Consider the following 19,947-nt stretch of genomic DNA (forward strand, 5'->3'; position numbering starts at 1 on the left):
AGCTGCTGCCTTCGGCTCAGGTCATGATCTCAGGGTCCTGGGATCGAGTCCCACGTCGGGCTCTCTGCACTGAAGGGAGCCTGCTTCCCTCTCACTCTCTCTGCCTGCCTCTCTGCCTACTTGTGATCTCTCTCTGTCAAAATTAAAAAAAAAAAACATATAATACTGTATATTTTACTGTATATCCAACACTGTGTATTTAATACTGTATATTCATTTCAATCATTATGCTATAATTTTTATTGAGTACTTATTTGATAAAGCAGACAGCGATAAATAAAAGTTTTCATGTTTTTATAAAAATAATTCATATCATATACGCTGCCTTATAGCCTGATTTTTTTTTTCACTGAGGCAAGGAAGGTTGGAGTAGTCAAAAAAACCCTAGGTTTACTACCTTTCACTTCAATATGTGGCTTTACTACAGATGGTTTAGAACAAGCAGAAGATTTTAGGGAAACTTGGTGACTATTTTAGAACTCTATAAACTTCAGATACTATTTAAAATCAAATGGCAGGGTGCCTGGGTGGCTCAGTTGGTTAAGCGGCTGCCTTCGGCTCAAGTGATGATCCCGGAGTCCCAGGGTCGAGTCCTGCATCGGGTTCCCAGCTCCATGGGGAATCTGCTTCTCCCTCTGACCTTCTCCCCTCTCATGCTCTCACCCACTCACTCTCTCTCAAACAAATGAATAAAATCTTTTAAAAAATAAAATAAATCAAATCAAATCAAATGGCAGGGGCACCTGGGTGGCTCAGTTGTTGTGTTTGCCTTCAGCTTGGGTCATGATCCTAGAATCCTGGGATCAAGACCCCATCAGGCATCAATAAGGCTCCCTGCTCAGCAGGAAGCCTGCTTCTCCCTCTTCCACTCCTCCTGCTTGTATTCCCTCTCTCCCTGTCTCACTCTCTGTCAAAAAATAAATAAAATCTTAAAAAAAAAAAAATAAAATGGCAGGGGTACCTTGGGTGGCTCAGTTGGTTGAGCACCTGACTTTCAGCTCAGGTCATGGTCTCAGGGTCATGAGTTTGAGCTCTGTGTGAGCATGGAGTCTGCTTAAGATTCTCTCCCTCTGTCCCCACCCCCCTGCACTCACTCTCTCAAATAAACTAGTTAAAACAATAAAAATAAAATAAAATGGCAACCCAGCTAAAGGCAGTGCACTAGGCCTGAGGCCACAGCACAGCCATGGCCAGTTCTGTAACAAGGTAATGCCCAGGCTCAGGGCCTGGCCTATGACTCTGACTAGGCTGGTTCTCAATAAATAAAGCTGGTGGGAGAGGCGCCTGACTGGCTCAATTGGTAAAGCATGTAACCCTGCAACAGGGTTGTACACACTGGGTGTGAAGATTACAAAAAATAAAATCTTTAGGGGGTGCCTGGATGGCTTAGTCAGTTAAGTGCCTGACTCTTGATTCCAGCTCAGGTCAGGATCTCAGGGCTCTGAGATGGAGCCCTGAATCTGGCTCTGTGCTGGGCATGCAGCCTGCTTAAGATTCTCTCTCCCTCTGTCCCTCCACACCTATGTAAAAAAATTAAAAATCTTAAAAAAAAAAAAAAAAAAAAGGAGGGGGGGCGCCTGGGTGGCTCAGTGGGTTAAGCCTCTGCCTTCGGCTCAGGTCATGGTCTTAGAGTCCTGGGATCGAGCCCCACATGGGGCTCTCAGCTCAGCAGGGAGCCTACTTCCCCCTCTCTGCCTGCCTCTCTGCCTACCTGTGATCCCTGTCAAATAAATAAATGGCTCAGTGGGTTGAAGCCGCTGCCTTCGGTTCGGGTCGTGATCTCAGGGTTCTGGGATTGAGTCCCGCGTCGGGCTCTCTGCTCAGCGGGGAGCCTGCTTCCCTCTCTCTCTCTGCCTGCCTCTCTGCCTACTTGTGATCTCTGTCTGTCAAATAACTAAATAAAATCTTAAAAAAAAAAAAAAAAAAGATGGCAGGAGCTGCAGCTCAACTCCAATGTGAGTCTCTAGTAGCCCTGCCCATGTTCACCATCACCCCCTCTGCGGGCATGATCCACCACTATGTGTCCATCCTGCTGCAGAGGGACAAGAAACTCCCCCAGGAGCAAATATTTGACAGCTGAAGTCCTATTACATAGCACAGTCCTCAGAGAAAATGGAAAATGACGGATTTTTCAAAAAACTAAAGGGAAAACAGTACTACCTTCTCTTACGACTGATTCCACTATGCTCACAGACATGGTGAAAGGGAATTTAACAAATGGCATCCCAATCATTCTAACTAGTGAATGGATAAACATGACATGCTCACGCTTTGTTACAACCAAAGGCCTATTTCTACTGATGCTGTTTTTTAAGCCTATACTATAGGAAGGAATTCAACTACTCACATTAGCTGCATCTGAGTACATGCTACATCCTGGTAATTCTACGTATTTGGGATTCAGAGCATTTATTCTCTCATTCTGGGCCAAAATAAAGCCAATGACCAACCAAGAATAATCCAGGCAGGCATGCCTGCGTGGCTCAGTAGGTTGAGCATCTGCCTTTGGCTCAGGTCATGATCCCAGTGTTCTGGGATCAAGCCCCGAACTAGGCTCTCAATCCCTCTTCTTCCTCTCCCTCTGCTGCTCCCCCTGCTTGTGCCCTCTCTGTCAAGTAAATAAATGAAATCTTTAAAAAAAAAAAAAAACAACCCACGCCAAGATGACTGGAGCAGCCACAGCCATGCCCGTAGCCAGCAACAAAGCTTTCAAGGCAAAATGGAAAGTTCTGGAGCTAACAGGCTGCCAGTGGGCACTTGCTGATGTCAAAGAGGAGCTCATGGCCAAAGATCTCCACTTTGAAGGCATGTTCAAAAAAGAATTGTAGACCTCTATTTATTGAAGCAGCGTTAGCTCTGCTGGGAACAGAGTAGCCCTTAACCTTGTAAACTGTTTGAGCTGGGGCCTCTCAGAATAAAAAGAACACGTGAGCTCGGGGACATGCAAAAAGGTTCATTTTTGTCTGAGCCAGGTTTCCCTTTATGTTTGAAGCTGGAGGAAATGATTGTGTTTGGGGTGACTTACAGGGAAAGAACTTTTTTTTTTTTTTTTAAGATTTTATTTATTTATTTGACACAGAGAGAGAGATCACGAGTAGGCAGAGCAGCAAGCAGAGAGAGAGGGGGAAGCAGGCTCCCCTCCAAGCAGAGAGCCCAACTTGGGGCTTGATCCCATGACCTGAGCCGAAGGCAGATTAACCCACTGCGCCACCCAGGTGCCACATGGGGAAAGAACTATTTTTTTTTCATGTATTCATATTTAGCTATGAGCTGTTTTTGGTTTTTTTTTTTTTTAGATCTTATGTATTTATTTGTCAGAGAGACAGATCATGCAGAGGCAGGCCGAATGGCAGGCAGAGGCAGAGAGAGTAGCAGGCTCCCCACTGAGCAAGGAGCCCGATGCAGGACTCTATCTCAGGACTCTACAATCACGATCTGAACCGAAGGCAGCAGCTTAACCCACTGAGCCACTCAGGCATCCCAAGGGAAAGAACTATTTTTAAAATGTTTAAAAATTCCCTTCTGGGGGCACCTGGGTGGCTCAGTGGATTAAGCCCCTGCCTTCGGCTTAGGTCAGTCATGATCTCAGGGTCCTGGGATCGAGCCCCGCATCAGGCTCTCTGCTCAGGGGAGAACCTGCTTCCCCCTCTCTCTCTGCCTGCCTCTCTGCTTACTTGTGATCTCTCTCTGTTAAATAAATAAATAAATCCTTAAAAAAAAATTCCCTTCTGGAGACAATAGAAATGAAAGGCAAAGAAAGGGGAAACTCAAGCAAGTGATAATATGTAAAAATTTAGCAAAAATTCAATTTTTGGAAGAAACATTAACCATTATAATACTTACCATATACAATCACCCTGACATCTAAATCACAGTAAACTCCTGTTTTCTTGGGATTCAGATAGCCTGTATTTTTAAATCTAATTTATGTACTAGTATTTAATAACTTCCTTTACAAAACTAATAATTTTATTAATGAAAATTTACTAAGTATAAGCAAAACAAATATCCCTGCATTGCTCATTCTGAGCCTACAGAATGACACAAAGAGCAAAGGTATCAAAACTTAATTCAAATAAATTATTTTTCAGAGTGAATACTCAGGGCCAAGATAGACTTAACAAACCTTCTACGTCTCTAAAAACTGTCCAGGGAAAATTGATGACCCTGAGACACTGTGGGATTCTCAAGTGCCTTAAGGAATGATCACTTACAGGTGCATTCAGAATATATCAAATCAGTTGAAAAAAAAAAAAATCAATGGCTGTCTCTATACTAGGGTGACTCAACTGAACTAAAGATCCAGTCATTCTGGATAAGAGTTTATACATCATTTTAAGAAGGTAGAGAGGGCAAGTGCTGGCAGAAATATAGAGAAAAGTTGCCCAGAAATAACTGTCTGGATTAAATGTCCTGGGGAAGTGGCAGGGTGCCATTTCTGAATCAAGAGGTAAATGTAATTTGCATGTTGAGTACTGTAATCAAAAGTGGATTACTCTTGACTCTACAAATTAAATCACTTTGTGTTCTCTTTTTAAAAGGCAAATCAATTTCATACAAGTAGAACTGGGGATGTCAGAATAAGATCTGTGGATCCAATTAATGTCAATATCCTGGTAGTGGTATTGTACTACAGTTGTTTATTTTAAATACTTGATTTACTTATTTGAGAGAAAAAGTGTGCATGAGCACACATAGTGAGGGAAGGAGGGGCGGAGGGAGAGGGAGAAGCAGACTCCTCAATGAGCAGGGAGCCCAATGAGAGGCTATTCCAGGAGCCCCTGTACTACAGTTTTACAAAATGTTATCACTGGGCGAAGTAGGTAAAAGATACAAGGGATCTATTATTTTTTACAAGTACATATGAATCTACAATTATTTTGATAAAACTTTTAATTAAAAAATCAAATTGAATTCCCTAAGTAGATACCCCAAAGAAATGTGTATAGCTATATGAACTTGTATACACACACAAATGATCATAGCAGCACTATCTGTTATGACCCTAAACTTGAATACTCAATGCCTGGGCTGCCTGGGTGGTGTAGTCCATTAACTGCTGGACTCTTGATTTTAGCTCAGGTCATGATCTCAGGGTCATGAGATGGAGCCCCACATCAGGCTCTGCACTCAGCAGAGAGACTACTTGAGATTCTCTCTGTTCCTCTCCCTCTGCCATTCTCCCCTGCATGTGCTCACTCTCTAAAATTAAAAAGAAAAAAAAAAAAGAAAGAAAAAAGAAAATCCAATGACCATAAGCAGAGTACAAATAAATCCATATAATCCTAGAGTAGAATCCTAATCAGTAATGAAAAAGAACAAAACCACTGCAATATCCAATATCCACAACACGAAAGAATATAAATGGCGAACAAAAAAACACCAGAAATAAAACAATATACTGTGACATTCTCAGGGTGCCTGGTGGCTCAGTCACTTAAGCAACTGCCTTTGTTCAGGTCATGATTTCAGGGTCCTGGGATGGAGCTCCCGGCTCAGCAGGGAGTCTGCTTCTCCCTCTCCCTCCTTCCCCACCACTTGCGGGGGTGCACGCGCACTCTCTCTTGCTAACAAGAAAATAAAATCTTAAGGGGTGCCTGGGTGGCTCAGTGGTTTAGGCCGCTGCCTTCGGCTCAGGTCATGATCTCAGGGTCCTGGGATCGAGTCCCACATCGGGCTCTCTGCACTGAATGGAGCCTGCTTCCCTCTCACTCTCTCTGCCTGCCTCTCTGCCTACTTGTGATCTCTCTCTGTCAAAATTAATAAATAAAATCTTTAAAAAAAAAAAAAGAAAATCTTAAAAAACAAAATAAACAAAAAACCTGTGACTCTCTCGTTTGTAAAAAGTTCAAAAACAAAACAAATCTACAGGATTAAAATCAATAGAGTGGGTACCTCCAGGGATGAAGAAGAAAATGTATACAGTTCTTCTTTAAAGATTTTATTTATTCATTTAAGAGAGAGAACACAAGAGCAGGGTGGCGGAGGAGGGATGCAGAGGGAGAAGCAGAACCCTACTGAGCAGGGAGCCCAACACAGGGCTCAATCCCAGGACCCTAGGATCATGACCTCAGCCAAAGACAGACGCTTAGTTAACTGAGTCACCTGGGAGCCCCACATGCTGTGAAGTTCTAGACTCTAGATGGTGGTTATCCAAATGTGTTCGCTTACTAGAGTGAGGTCATATGACTAAATCTCAGGAATTTATAATTAATGGGAAAATAATTTCCAAAATATCACATATACAACTACCCTTGTATATACAGTCAAATGATCTTCGACAAGGGATGCCAGAACCACTCACAATAGGGAAAAGGCAGTCTCTTCAATAAATTATGGGAAAAACTGGATATCCATGCAAAAGAATGAAGATGGACCCTTATAAGACAGACAAAAGTTAGCTGAAAATGGATTAAAGAACTAAACATTCAACCCAAAACTATAAAACTCCCAGAAGAAAATACAGAAGGAAAGCTTTAGGACACTGGATTTGATACTGCTTTACTGAATATGATACCAAAAGCATAGGTAACAAAAGCAAAAATTGACAAATGGGAGTACATCAAACTTAAAATTTTTTATGCACCAAAGGACATGATCACCAAACTGAAAAAACAACCTACAGAATGAGAGAAAAGATACGTAAATCAAAAGGGGTTAATATTCAGAATACATAAAGAAATCCTAAAATTCAACAATGAAAACATCAAACAATGTGATTAGAAAACAGGCAAAGGACTTAAGTAGACATTTCTCTGAAGATGATCTACAGATGGCCAGCAAGAATATGAAAAGATGCTTAACATAAGTAGTCACTGGGGAAATGCAAATAAAACCAAAATGAGGCCACATGCAGAAGAATGAAACTGGACCATTTCCTTATACTGTACACAAAAATAGACTCAAAATGGATGAAAGACCTAACTATGAGATGGGAATCCACCAAAATCCTGGAGAACACAGGCAGCAACCTCTGTGACCTCAGCTGCAGCAAATTCTTGCTAAATATATCTCCAGAGGCAAAAAAACCAAAAAAAAAAACAAAGGCAAAAATGAACTATAGGGACTTCATTAAGATAAAAAGCTTTCCCACAGCAAAGCAAACAGACAATAAAACCAAAAGACACAATGGGAGAAGATATTTGCAAATGTCTTATCAGATAAAGGGCTGGTATCCAAAATCTATTAAAAACTTATCAACTTAAACAAAGGACAAATAATCCAATCAAGAAATGGGCAGAAGACATGAACAGATATTTGTCCAAAAAACAACAACAACAAAAAAACCAACAAAATGGCCAAAGACACACGAAAAAATGCTGGAGAGTCTGCTTCTCCCTTCCCCCTGCCTGCCACTCCCTTCTGCTTGTACTCTGTCAAATAATTAGATAAAATCTTTAAAAAAACAAAAACAAACAAAAAACCCTAAAGTGAGTCTCCTGTAGACAGCATCTTGTGAGATCCTGTATTTTTATTCATTCTGTCAACCTCTGTCTTTTGATTTAGGAATTAAATCCATTTAGAGGCTCCAGTATGCCTCAATTGGTTGAAACTTTGACTCTTGGTTTTGGCTCAGGTTGTGATCTCAGGGTCCTGAGATGGAGCCCCGTGTTGGGCTCTGCGCTCAGTAGGGCTTGCAATTCTCTCCCTCCCTTATCCTGTGCCCCTACCCCCACTTGTGCACATGCATGTGCACTCTTTCTCTCAAATAATCCTTTTTTTAAAAAGGAATTTAATCCATTTACATTTAAAGTAATTACTTATGAGGAGGGACTTAACTCTCAAAATTAAACACTTCTGTACATCAAAGGGCATTATCAAGAAAGTGAAATGACAAGCTACAGAATGGGAGAAAAATATCTACAAATCAAATACTTAATAAAGGATTGATATCCAGAATATACAAAGAAATCCAACTTTAAAGCAAAAAGATAAACAATTCAATTGAAAAATGGGCAAAGAGCTTGATTAGATAGTTCTCCAAAGAAGATACACAGAGGACCAGTAAATACATGAACATCTTTAGTCATTAGGCAAATGCAAGTCAAACCACAGTGAAATACCAGTTTACACCTGGCTAGGATGGCTGTAAGTGAAAAAACAGTAAGTGTTGGAGACGGTGTGGGAAAACTGGAACCCTCATTCACTGCCAGTGGAAATGTAAAATGCTGCTGTGGAAAACAGTTTAGAGTTCCACAAAAAAACACAGTATAGCTGTATGAGCAATTCCACTATTCAGTATATACAAATGAACTGAAAACAAGCACTCTGATACTTGTATGCCAATGTTCACTGCAATATTGTTCACAAATTGCTAAAAGATGGAAACAATCCAAGTGTCCATTGATGAATGGCTGAATGGACAAACAGAATGCAGTATATATACATATAATGGAATGTTATTCAGCCTTAAAAAGAAATTCTGAGGGGCGCCTGGGTGGCTCAGTGGGTTAAAGCCTCTGCCTTCAGCTCAGGTCATGATCCCAGTGTCCGGGATCGAGCCCCGCATCGGGCTCTCTGCTTGGCAGGGAGCCTGCTTCCTCCTCTCTCTCTCTCTCTGCCTGCCTCTCTCCCTACTTGTGATCTCTATCTGTCAAATAAATAAATTTAAAAAAATCTTAAAAAAAAAAAAAAAAAAAAAAAAAAGAAATTCTGACACATGCTACTACATGGGTGAACACTGAAGACATATTATGTGAAACAAGCTAGATACAAAAGGGCAAATATTGAATAATTCAATTTATATGTGGTACCAAGAACAGTCAAATTCATAAAGACAGAAAAATCGAACAGTGACTACTAGGGGCTGGGAGCAGGGGCAATGGAGTTATTGTTTAATGGCTATAGTTTCACTTTGGGAGGACAAAAAACTTCCGGAGATAAATGGTGGTGAGAGTTACACAATGACATGCATGAACTTAATGCCACAGAATTGTACAATTAAACATGGTTGAAATAATCAATTTTATGTTATGCATATTTTACCACAATAAAAATTTTAAAAACAAAAACATGTTAAGTGAAAGGAGCCAGACACCAAAGGACCAATATTTTATGTTGCCATCTACTCGAGGTACCTAGAATTAAGCAATTCTAAAGAGACAAAGCAGACTAGAAGTTATCAAAGGAAGAGTGATAAGGGGATAGTTATTGCCTAGTGGTAACAAAGTTCTGCCTGAAGTGATGAAAAAGTTTATAAACAGTTATCAGTGCTGGTTGGTTGTACAATACTGTGAACAAAATTAATGCCACTGAAGTGTACAACTGATTAAATGGAAAATTCTGTTTATATGTTTTACCAAATAAAAAATAATAAAACTAGGTTATAAATGCCTATAATTAATATCAGCCAAAAACTTACTTTTGTCTGAATCAGAGCAAAATATAACAAATGAGACCATTAAGAGTTTCAGGGGTTAACCTGAATAATCTACATTGGGGCCTACACTGTTCAAATCTATTGGAAAATCATAAATCTCTCCCTCTTTTTATTCAGTAAATCTAACAGAAAAATCTCCCACTTTTTCTAGGACTTGCTTTGCTTTTAAATCTTATATGAATTTACCAAAAATTTATTTTGACTTGGATAGCCTTTGTGTTTTAAGACTAATGTCCTAGCTTTTATTATGTAAGCAGTTACACAATGTTACAAAAAAAATGTTTTAAATAAATGACACTACAACCAAAATCTAAACTTTCAAAAGGGACAAAACAATGACTGTGACCCATTCATTTCTCTCTCAGTCCAGCAATAATCAAGTGAAATACTTCAAAGATACAAAGGAAATTGTGTAATGTCCCCTAGTGAAGGATTTCAGTCAGTTCATCTGTCCAAAGCCTATGTGGTAGGGAGGAAGCCTTTTGGTTCTTTCTTAAGTTCATTTACTAAGTATTATTGAAAAGAAGAAGAGGGGTGCCTGGGTGGCTCAGTGGGTTAAAGCCTCTGCCTTCGGTTTAGGGCTTGATCCCAGCCCCGTATCAGGCTCTCTGCTTCCTCCTCTCTCTGTGCCTGCCTCTCTGCCTACTTGTGATCTCTGTCTGTCAAATAAATAAATAAAATCTTTTTTAAAAATTTTGGGGAAAAAAAAAGAAGAAAATTTTGTTTTAATACAGAAAAGAAAGAGGGCAAATTACTAACAGAAAATATACTTTCCGATTACTAATTTTACGCACAGGATAGGGATCAGAGGGCAGAAAAGAAGAGAAAGAATGTAGAGGAGGATAGGGAATAAAAATCATAATGGGAGGGCGCCTGGGTGGCTCAGTGGGTTAAAGCCTCTGCCTTCAGCTCAGGTCATGATCCCAGGGTCCTGGGATCGAGCCCCGCATCGGGCTCTCTGCTCTGCGGGGAGCCTGCTTCTTCCTCTCTCTCTGCCTGCCTCTCTGCCCAGTTGTGATTTCTGTCAAATAAATTTAAAAAAAAAAAGTCATAATGGGAAAAAATTACACAAATTCTCTATGAGTGGAAATCCCATAATGATGTAATAAAAATGCAGCAATAAGGATATGCTAAAGACCAGTAGGCTTAGGAAATAAGATCTAGAAACATTAAGATTTAGAAGCTGCAAAATTAAGCTGGGTGATGAAAAGAACCTCTACCCAAACAGATAGGCAGAATATCTCATCAAAATGAGATATGGAGATTGAAATTCTGGACAGGGCAAAACTACTTTCGAAACAACAGTCTGACAGAGCAGAGAAAGATGACAGACCTGAGTGGTGAACAGGAGGAAGCAGTAGGGGTCCACACGTCTTCATTCGCATTCGTTTAGAAAGAGCCCAGTAAAGTAGTGGTGTCATCTAGGAGACGCTAACGTGATCGCTGCCAGAAAGGGTGTAACCTCGGCAGTCAGCCCTGCCCAGGGGTGAAATCTCAGGTCTTCGGGTCCAATCATAACTTATTCCCACCAGATTAAATCCCAGTACCACAGATTTTCATAATTCCTTAGGTACCTTCATAGTATTCATTTATGACAACCGTCATTGTTTATTTGATGTCTCTGTAACCTGCTAGACTATAAGCTCCATTAGAACAGCGACCGTGGTTGATTTTTTCATGGCTGTATTCTAGAACACAGTATGCTTGAACATAGTGAGATCTACAGAGAGAGCTCATTCCACCTTCCTTCTGTCCCATTCGCCACCCCCGCAACCCCATCTCATGCCCACATGCAAAACAAATAAATGAAAGTCAATTTGGTCATCAGAGGATCTTACCTGGACAGTACTGGAGGTTAAATTTTGCCTCATTTTATTTCTAGCTTTCCCTAGGACTAATCACTTGCAACTACTCAAGAAAAGAAAGTATTCTTGGGGCTCCTGGGTGGCTCAGTCAGTTAAGCATCTGCCTTTTGCTCAGTTCATGATCCCGGGGCCCTGGGATGGAACCCTGTGTCGGGTTCCCTGCTCCCTCTGTCCCTCCCCCTGCTTGTACTGACACTCTCTCTAAAATAAATAAATAAAATCTTTTTTTTTAAAAGTATTCTTCCTAGAGATTTGTTAATTTCACAAGCTAGATGACAATCAAATTATGCTTTCTTTTCACCAGCCTTAGAGAAATGAGTAAGAATTGTTACCAGTCAGGCTCTGAAGATTTCAGGGGTACTGTCAGTACCCTGATATCAAACACAGCCTGTGTTCTGTCTTTCTTGCATGACAATGACTTGTGCACAGAGCTCATTCTCCCTCACATGCCCAAGACAAACAATTCACCTTTACATCTTCAGAGCACCTGTCACTTAAGCACTCAAAAGAGCTACAGGGAACAAGTTTTATTACTAATAAAAATAACTTCTTCAATCATTCAGTGGCCCCTGACACTTACTGAGCTCTTTATGCCAGGTACCACAAGACTTTATATGCATTATTTATATCAACTGTCGTAACAACTCTATGGAGTACATACAAGTATCTCTATTTTATAGACGGGAAAGGGCCCTGACAGAGCTATTTGCCCAAGGTTATACAACTATTGGTGGTAAAACAGTAAACTGAACCAGATATTTGGACCCCAAAGCCAGTACCCAGACATTAGAATTATATTTCATCTATACAAGGAACCAGATTTTCTTTAGATATATTTTTTAATTGCATTTTAAGATTTATTTGCCAGAGAGAAGGAGAAAGAGAGAGAGCACAAGCAGGAGAATGGCAGGCAGAGGAACAAGCAGGCTCCCCGGTAAGCAGGGAGCCTGATGCGGAACTCGATCCCAGGACCCCAGGATCATGACCCTACCGGAAGGCCCATGCTTCACTAACTGAGCCACCCAGGCGTCTCCCAAATTTTTTTAAAATACACCACTAAGTGTGGCTCCTGTGTGGTTATCAGGTAAATGGCCAACTCATGACTTTGGCTCAGGTACTGATCTCAGGTCAGAGGACTGAGCCCTGACGCAGGCTCTGGGCTCAGGACAGTCTGCCTGGGATTCTCTCTCTCTCTGCCACTCCTCCCATTCAAGAGCATGCTCTCTCTCTCCCTACATAAATAAAATTTTTTAAAAAGATTTTTATTTATTTAGAGAGAGAGACTGAGAGACCCTGCGGGAGGAGGGCAGAGGGAGAAGCAGAGTCCCTGCCGAGCAGGGAACCCAACTTGGGACTGGATCCCAGGACCCTGCGATCACTAACTGAGCCGAAGGCAGACAGTTAACCAAACTACCCAGGCGCCCAATAAAAAAAATCGAAAAACAAAACAAATCACTATTAAGAAAACAAAAAGGCAAAAGACTGGGAGAAAAAAAATCACGATACATATAAGGTTGACCCTTAAGCAATGTGGGGGTTAGAGTGCTATTGAACCCCATCCTCTACACATAGCTGAGTATCTGTATATATTTTTGGACTCACCAAATACCTAACTACTATTAGTGTCCTGCTTACCAGAAGCCTTACCAATAAAATAGTCAATTAACATATATTTTGCATGTTACATGTATTACACTGTGTTCTTAGAATGAAGTAAGCCAGAGAAAAGAAAATGTTATTAAGAGATCATGGGGTGCCTGGCTGGGTCAGCTGGTAGAACATCTAACTCTTGATCTCAGGGTCATGAGTTCCACGTTGGGCACGGAGCCTACTTAAAAAAAAGGTAAGAAGATCATAAGGAAGAGAAAATACTATGTTGAAAAAAAAAATCCATGTGTAAATGGACCTGTGCAGTTCAAACCTGCCATTCACGGGCTAACTGTATCTGAAAGGAATTGCATCTAGAATATATGAAGAGGGGCACCTGGGTGGCTCAGTGGTTTAAAGCCTCAGTGGGTTAAAACCTCGGCTCAGGTCATGATCCCAGGGTCCTGGGATCGAGCCCCATGTTGGGCTCTCTGCTCAGCGGGGAGCCTGCTTCCTTCTCTCTGCCTGCCTCTCTGCCTACTTGTGGTCTCTGTCTGTCAAGTAGATAAATAAAATCTTAAAAAATAATAATAATAAAAATAAATAAATAAAAATAAAAATAGAATATATGAAGAATATATTCAAGAATATATTCTTGAATATATTTAAGAAAACAATTCAATTATAAATGGCCAAGATAAAACAGACACTTCACGAAAATCCATACAAATGGCCAATCATACCATGATGATACTCAGTTATCATTCATCATCAAGGATATATAAGTTAAAACCATAATTTATATGCCAGCACAGCACATACCCTTTAGATTGGTTCAAAGTACAATGACCGATACTGTGTGTCAAGGAGAGTGTGGAGAACTGGAAAACCACATATTGCTGGGTGTATAAAATGATACCAACATTTTGAGAAAAGGCCTGAGATTGCTTAAAAAGTTAAAAAAAAAATTATGACCCAGAAATCTCACTCCTAGGTATTTAACCAAGAGGAATGAAAACATATGTCCACACAAAGATTGTACATGAACATTCACACCAGTTTTATTCATAATAGCCTCATGGGTTAAAGCCTCTGCCTTCGGCTCAGGTCATGATCCAGGGTCCTGGGATCGAGCCCTGCATAGGGCTCTCTGCTCGGTGGGGAGCCTGCTTCCCCCTCTCTCTGCCTGCCTCTCTGCCTACTTGTGATCTGTCTCTCTGTCAAATAAATAAAATCTTTAAAAAAAAAAAAAAGCCAAAAAATGGAAACAATGCACATGTTGATCAACAGGAGAACAGATAAGCTTCAGTTCAATCATACAATGAAATAAATACACAAAATTAAAATAAATAAAAGAAAATAAAACGCAACAGGAACAAACTGCTGATACATAGGAAAAAGCAAAGATAAGTCTCAGATATGTGAAACCAAAGACACTAGACAAAAAAAAGTGATACCGTTGTTCTACAGTGTTAGAAATAGGAGCACCTGGGTAGCTCAGTGGGTTGACTCTTGATTTCAGCTCAGGTCACGATCTCAGGGTCTCAGGATCAATACCCAAGATGGGAAGTCTGCTTGAAATTCTCTCCCCTCTCCCACTGCACCCCACCCCGAAGTCAATAAATAAATCTTAAAAAGTAAAGGGTTGGGCTGTTAGAAGTTAAGAGAAAAATTACAGGTAAAACACTCAGAATAATAAGCACCAGTAAACACTATTTGTACTACTAAAACAAATCAATGAATAGATACTATAATTGGTGTCCCTCACTGGTTCAGTCAGAGGAGCCTACAACTCTTGATCTGCATTGTAAGTTCAAGCCCCATATTGTGATTACAAAAAAAAACCCAAAACTTAAAAAAAAAAAAAGGAATACTACGATTCTTTTTCCATATTTATTTGTACACATTTGTATATACTGGTATATACATGGAAGATGCAGAAAGATTCAAACAAATCCTTGGGATAGATAAGAGTTTTACTTTCTGCCATTCTGTATCACTTTTCCCTCCAACCTATTCTTGACTCCTAGCCCAAAATAATCTACTGGAAAAGCAAAGTGCTTTAATGTCACTCCCATCTTAGGTTTCAATGGTTTTCCAATACATTTAGGATCAAATCCATACTACCTACCCTCCCTTGCCTGACCTGGGTCCCACCAAGCTCTCTTGCCATTTTTGATCTTCACTGGCTATACCACGGCCACAGCTGCTTTCAGTCCCACTGATGGGCCAAACTCTTGCTTCACTCTGCAAATGCCTCAGAATGTACTTTTCTCTTCCTGAAGCCAGTTCCTTCACCTCAGCTCAATTAAAAGTCATCCCACAGCTTTCCAGATCACTCTTAATAATTAAGTAAGTCTTCTGGGACGCCTGGCTGGCTCAGTTGGTAGAGCATGCAACTCTTGATCTCAGGGTTGTGAGATCAAGCCCCAGATTGGGAGTAGAATTTACTTAATTAAAAAAAAAAAATTAAACCCTCATTTTTCTTTCTCAATTCCTATTTGCTTCCTTTGCAGAAAGCACCTTCATTGAGCATCTTTCTACTTCTATTTTCTATTGTCTTTCCTCAAAGAGCAGGTTCAAGAGGACAGGACCGTGTTTTTATTTGCCACCAGGGCCTACTACCATTGCACCTGGTAACAACTAAGAAATACCTGTTGAATGCTATCCCATTTGTGAGGCAAGCCCTATAGTAATATTCCCACTTATGCCCATAGCCACTAAAAAAATACCTAGAATTGGGTTATGGATATTGGGGGAGGGTATGTGCTTGGTGAATGCTGGGAAGTGTGTAAGCCTGACGATTCACAGACCTGTACCCCTGGGGCTAATAATACATTACATGTTAATTTTTAAAAATAAAAAAAAAACCTAGAAAACCTTAAAATATCACAATGTTGTATTTAAGTTATTCTTTTTAGAAATGGTTATTTATACATAAGATAATGGCTTCTAAATTCTCTGACCTGTGATACACAGTAAGAAAATTAGAGTATTAACTAAAACAAAGGTTCACAAAATCATACCTACCCTTGCTAAAGGAGCTGTACTTTGGTATCTTCTAGTCAGTGTCATAGACAGCATAACCATTTTTATGTGCTCTTTCTATATTACTAAAAGTGGAAAGACAATGATGAATGATGTGTACTGCTGCAACGTTTGGTTTTTCATTCATGATTTCAATAAATTAAACCAGTACTATTAATTCAAAAATGCAAAATTAATGTTAGGGAAAAAGTAATTCAATTACCTTACCAATTCAAAATTATCACACTCAAACTCCTGAATAACATTATAACCACATTCATTTAAGAAAAAAAAAAAAAAGGCAACACAGGATTTTTCAGATTAGGAACCCCTTTCTAAGGATGAACCCCAAAGTGATTTCAGATTGTAAAGAAAGAATGAGACCTGGCAGAGGTCTCCCATCTCATCTAATACCAATCCTACCCTTCCTGACCTACAGGCCAAAAACCTTGGTGCCATTTTTGACGACTTCTCTCACTCTTCAAACTTAATGCATCATTAAATCCAATTGCCTCTACTATCAGAACACATCCAGGGGCGCCTGGGTGGCCCAGCTGGTTAGAGGACAAACTCTTGGTTTTGGCTCATGTCGTGATTTCAGAGATGGACTCCCACATCATGCTCTGCTTAAGACTCTCATGCCTGCTCCCCCTGCAGTTCCCACCACTACCCTGACAAAATAAGCAAATCTTTAAAAACAACAACAACAACAAAACCCCACACACATCAAAAATCTGATAACTCTCACAACCCCTCATTGCCACCAGCCTGGTCCAAGCCACTGCCACCTCTTACCCAATCTACTACAACAGCCTCCTAACTGGGCTCCTCAATTCTCTCCATGCCCTCCTCCAGTCTTTTAAATGGAGTAGTCAGAGTGATACTATTAAACCATTAAGCCACATCATGACACTCCCCTGCTCCAGTGTGGGTTCGTTTCTAACCCACACAAAGTCAAAATCCTTCCCACAACCTGCAAAGCGGTACTTCATCTGCCCTCAGCTAATCCTGCTCACCTCATCTACTACTACCCAGCCACTCCCGCCTCCCTCGTCCTCAAACAACACAGACATACTCCCGCCTCAAGGCCTTCGAACTTGCTCCCTCTGACAGGCATGCTCTTCCTGCAGAGAGTCACATGGCTAGCTCCCTTAACTTCCTTCTGGCCTTACTCTAGTCATCTTAATAAAAACAACTCTGGGCATCATACCTAAAATTTCAACCCCTTACCCTTACACCCTCACCCCATATACATCTACAGTCCTCTTCTCTACTTTATTTCTCTTCTTAGAACCTACCACTATGTAATATAGCATATATTATAGTTACTCTGCTTATTGTCCACTCCCTGCAGATTAATCTCCATGAAGGCATAAATACAGCCTATCCACTGCTTTATTCTAAGCACCTAGAACGGTATCTGACATACAACAGACACTTCAGATTATGTCACAGATTATATCACAGACAATTCAGATAAATATCTGAATGAACAAGTGAATAAATGAATAGCCTTGGAATGAACAAGAATATAGGAACAGAGAGACTAGAACAGGTAAGTAAGAAGAGCTAACTGCAGGTAAAGAGCTGTGGCTCAAGCTTCGTGGGCGGCTCTGGCATACCAGTGATGTCTCTGGCTCTACCAACATTGTGAACCGAGTTAGCAACCACTACTCAAGATTGAACTAAGGTCCACGACAAGCACTGAGTGTTCCTTCCAAGTTCATTATGTATTCTAAATCAATCAAGAAGAAATTTGGGGGGGAAATGAAACCACAAATGAAAAACATCATTACCTACAATTATGAACTATGCTTTAACAGGCTACAACCCACAACTTTAACTTACCATGAGGTAAGGCATGAGGCATACACCAAAGGACCAAGCTAAGGGTAGAATTCAGAAGTAATGCTATGTACACAAAAGAAATCAAGGGATCTATCGAAATCAGATTCGGCCACTCATCAATCAAAATCTCTGTGAACCTGTTTCTCATTCTGTCAACATAAGTATCACTACACCCAAGTCACTCTCAACTAGTTATCCATGGATGAAATAATGAGAAAGTACTTTTAAAGTACCCTTTAAAAGCATAAAAAGCCATACAAGTTATTAAATTCTAAGATGTTAATTTACTGGCCATTAAGGTTTATTAAAAACAATGTCCTTTGGGAAACTTTACATTTCAAAAAAAATTTTATAGCTTTATGAATCTGAATATAGAAAAAATATTTTACTAGTATATTTGATTCACGGAAAGAACAAAAATTAAGTTTTTTCTCAGTTACAAGGTTATACTGTGCAGGAATTTCCAAGGAATTCACCCCAAGATTTTATTACTCAAAATGATACACACCAAAAAAAATATGTGTTAATATGTGTATATACACAAATACCTCAAAGTCTCATGGATTGGGGTTTGTGGACTGTCTGTTAAGGAGCAAGAGGGAACTTTTTAGGGTGATGGAAATGCTCTGTCTTAAAAGGGAGTGGGATTATGTGAATGAAAACATCTGTCAAAACTCACTAAACTGTACATTTTAATTGGGCACAATTTCTGTATGTAAAGTACACCTCAATATGTTTAGACAAAAGCCTATCCTGTTTCCTTAAATTAAAACAAAATAACACTCAATTGCACCATGGTCTCAAGAACTTTCACAATGAGATCTAATGCAACAGGTTTGAAGATTTAACAAAGAAGGTGAGTCAAGGACTAAAAAAGTTAACTCATGACCTTCTGGCCTCAAGGTCAACTCAAATTAATAGAAAATAAAGGCAGCATAATCAGGGGGTAAAGAAATCTCAGTTTCTTCTCAGGAAAACCTGAAATGAATTACTTCAGGGGGCGCAGTGGGAAGAGCACAGGTTCAGAGCCTTGAAACCTAGATTGGAATGGTTATAGGCTGTTAAGCGTGTGACCTTGAAAGTCCTCAGTCCCTGAGGCTCAGTTTCCCTTTCTGTAAAATGGGGATAATGACGGCTTAATGATGGCTTAAAAGTTTCACCTAGCGAACAGTTAAGTACCCAATATAAGATATGCAATACATGACATTACTGAAGGCTCCAGAATTTAGTGCTGGTTAGAAATGCATGCAGAACCAAGGCCCCTCTGTTTCCGTCTAGGGGAGCTGTGGTCCCTTTCGTCCGCCTTATCGCCCTCAGCCAGGCTTCACTTCCCTCCTACACACACCCTGCAACTTTTCCGGTCCGGACCACCCCTCACCCGTGCAGCTCCCAAGGGCCGCCCACCTCCCGGGCCCCACCTCGTTGAGGAAACGGGTGATATCGTAGACTCGCCCGTGGATCACCAGCCAGATCTCCTTCATGGAGTTGCGCTTCGCCACCTCCTCCAATCGATAATAAGTGACGGAGGTCTCGACCCCTTCCCCTTTCCCATCGCTGTTGCTTGCTTCCACAGTCGCCATTGGGCCTGAATGAGCTCTTCTCGACCACTATCCGGGTTTCCGAGGTTAACTTCCTCGAGGTGGACCTTCTGTTCAGTCCTCCCCGGCTTCCGTAACTTAGGCCCCCTACGGTCGTCGGAAGGATCCTGGCAACAGCCAATCACGCTTCCGGGTAGTTCCTGGTTCGTTTTTTATTTTTACCAATGAAATAACGGATTCAGATTTAAGTCCCGCCCCCTCTCGCCCAATCCTTGGAGTGGAGGCCTGGTTCGAGGTCCAACTAACCAATCAGGATCGTCTATCCCTCCAATCTCGCCAACCAGGTACCGTGATTTTGGAAAAAGGCCTAATAGAGACAGGTTGACAGGTTACACAAGTTTCCCTTTCACTTAGTGTAGCGGCCTGCGGAGTCATGGAAGTGAGGGCCGAGTCTCCATTTTCCGTTTCCCTTCTTTTGCCTTCCCTTCGCCGTGACCTCTCCGCGCGAAGTTTCTTTCCCCCCACCTCCCGTGCGGCCTGTATTCTAGCCCGGGTTTACATTTTTTTTTTTTTTTTAAACCTTCAGGCTGTGACCGGACGACTCATGTCTAAGTCTCATTTTCCTCACCAGTATAATGGGCGAGATAACCTTGTTTGATCAATTGAATGAGAATGTGTATCTCCACAGCGCTAGGCACACAGT

At 40.8% G+C, this 19,947-nt stretch overlaps 1 protein-coding gene, 1 non-coding gene and 1 pseudogene across 2 annotated transcripts in view; 1 reads left to right on the forward strand and 2 right to left on the reverse strand.

Annotated features, from left to right (window-relative positions):
• LOC123931227 (cytochrome b5 type B) overlaps positions 1–19,387 on the reverse strand; it is a 39,181-nt gene extending 19,794 nt beyond the window's left edge. Inside the window, exon 1 of the mRNA XM_045988120.1 lies at positions 19,125–19,387. Within this exon, the coding sequence (XP_045844076.1) occupies positions 19,125–19,286 (162 nt within the window). The 5' untranslated portion in view covers positions 19,287–19,387. The remainder of the gene's footprint in view (positions 1–19,124) is intronic.
• Positions 1,928–2,843, forward strand: LOC123931166 (annotated as a pseudogene).
• Positions 11,576–11,660, reverse strand: LOC123931951. The gene has a single exon (XR_006816369.1). It is a non-coding gene; the product is annotated as a small nucleolar RNA SNORA17 (small nucleolar RNA).
• Positions 19,388–19,947: the final 560 nt, after the last annotated feature.

This window comes from Meles meles, chromosome 19, assembly GCF_922984935.1.
Source record: "Meles meles chromosome 19, mMelMel3.1 paternal haplotype, whole genome shotgun sequence".
NCBI classification, from domain to species: Eukaryota; Metazoa; Chordata; class Mammalia; order Carnivora; family Mustelidae; genus Meles; species Meles meles.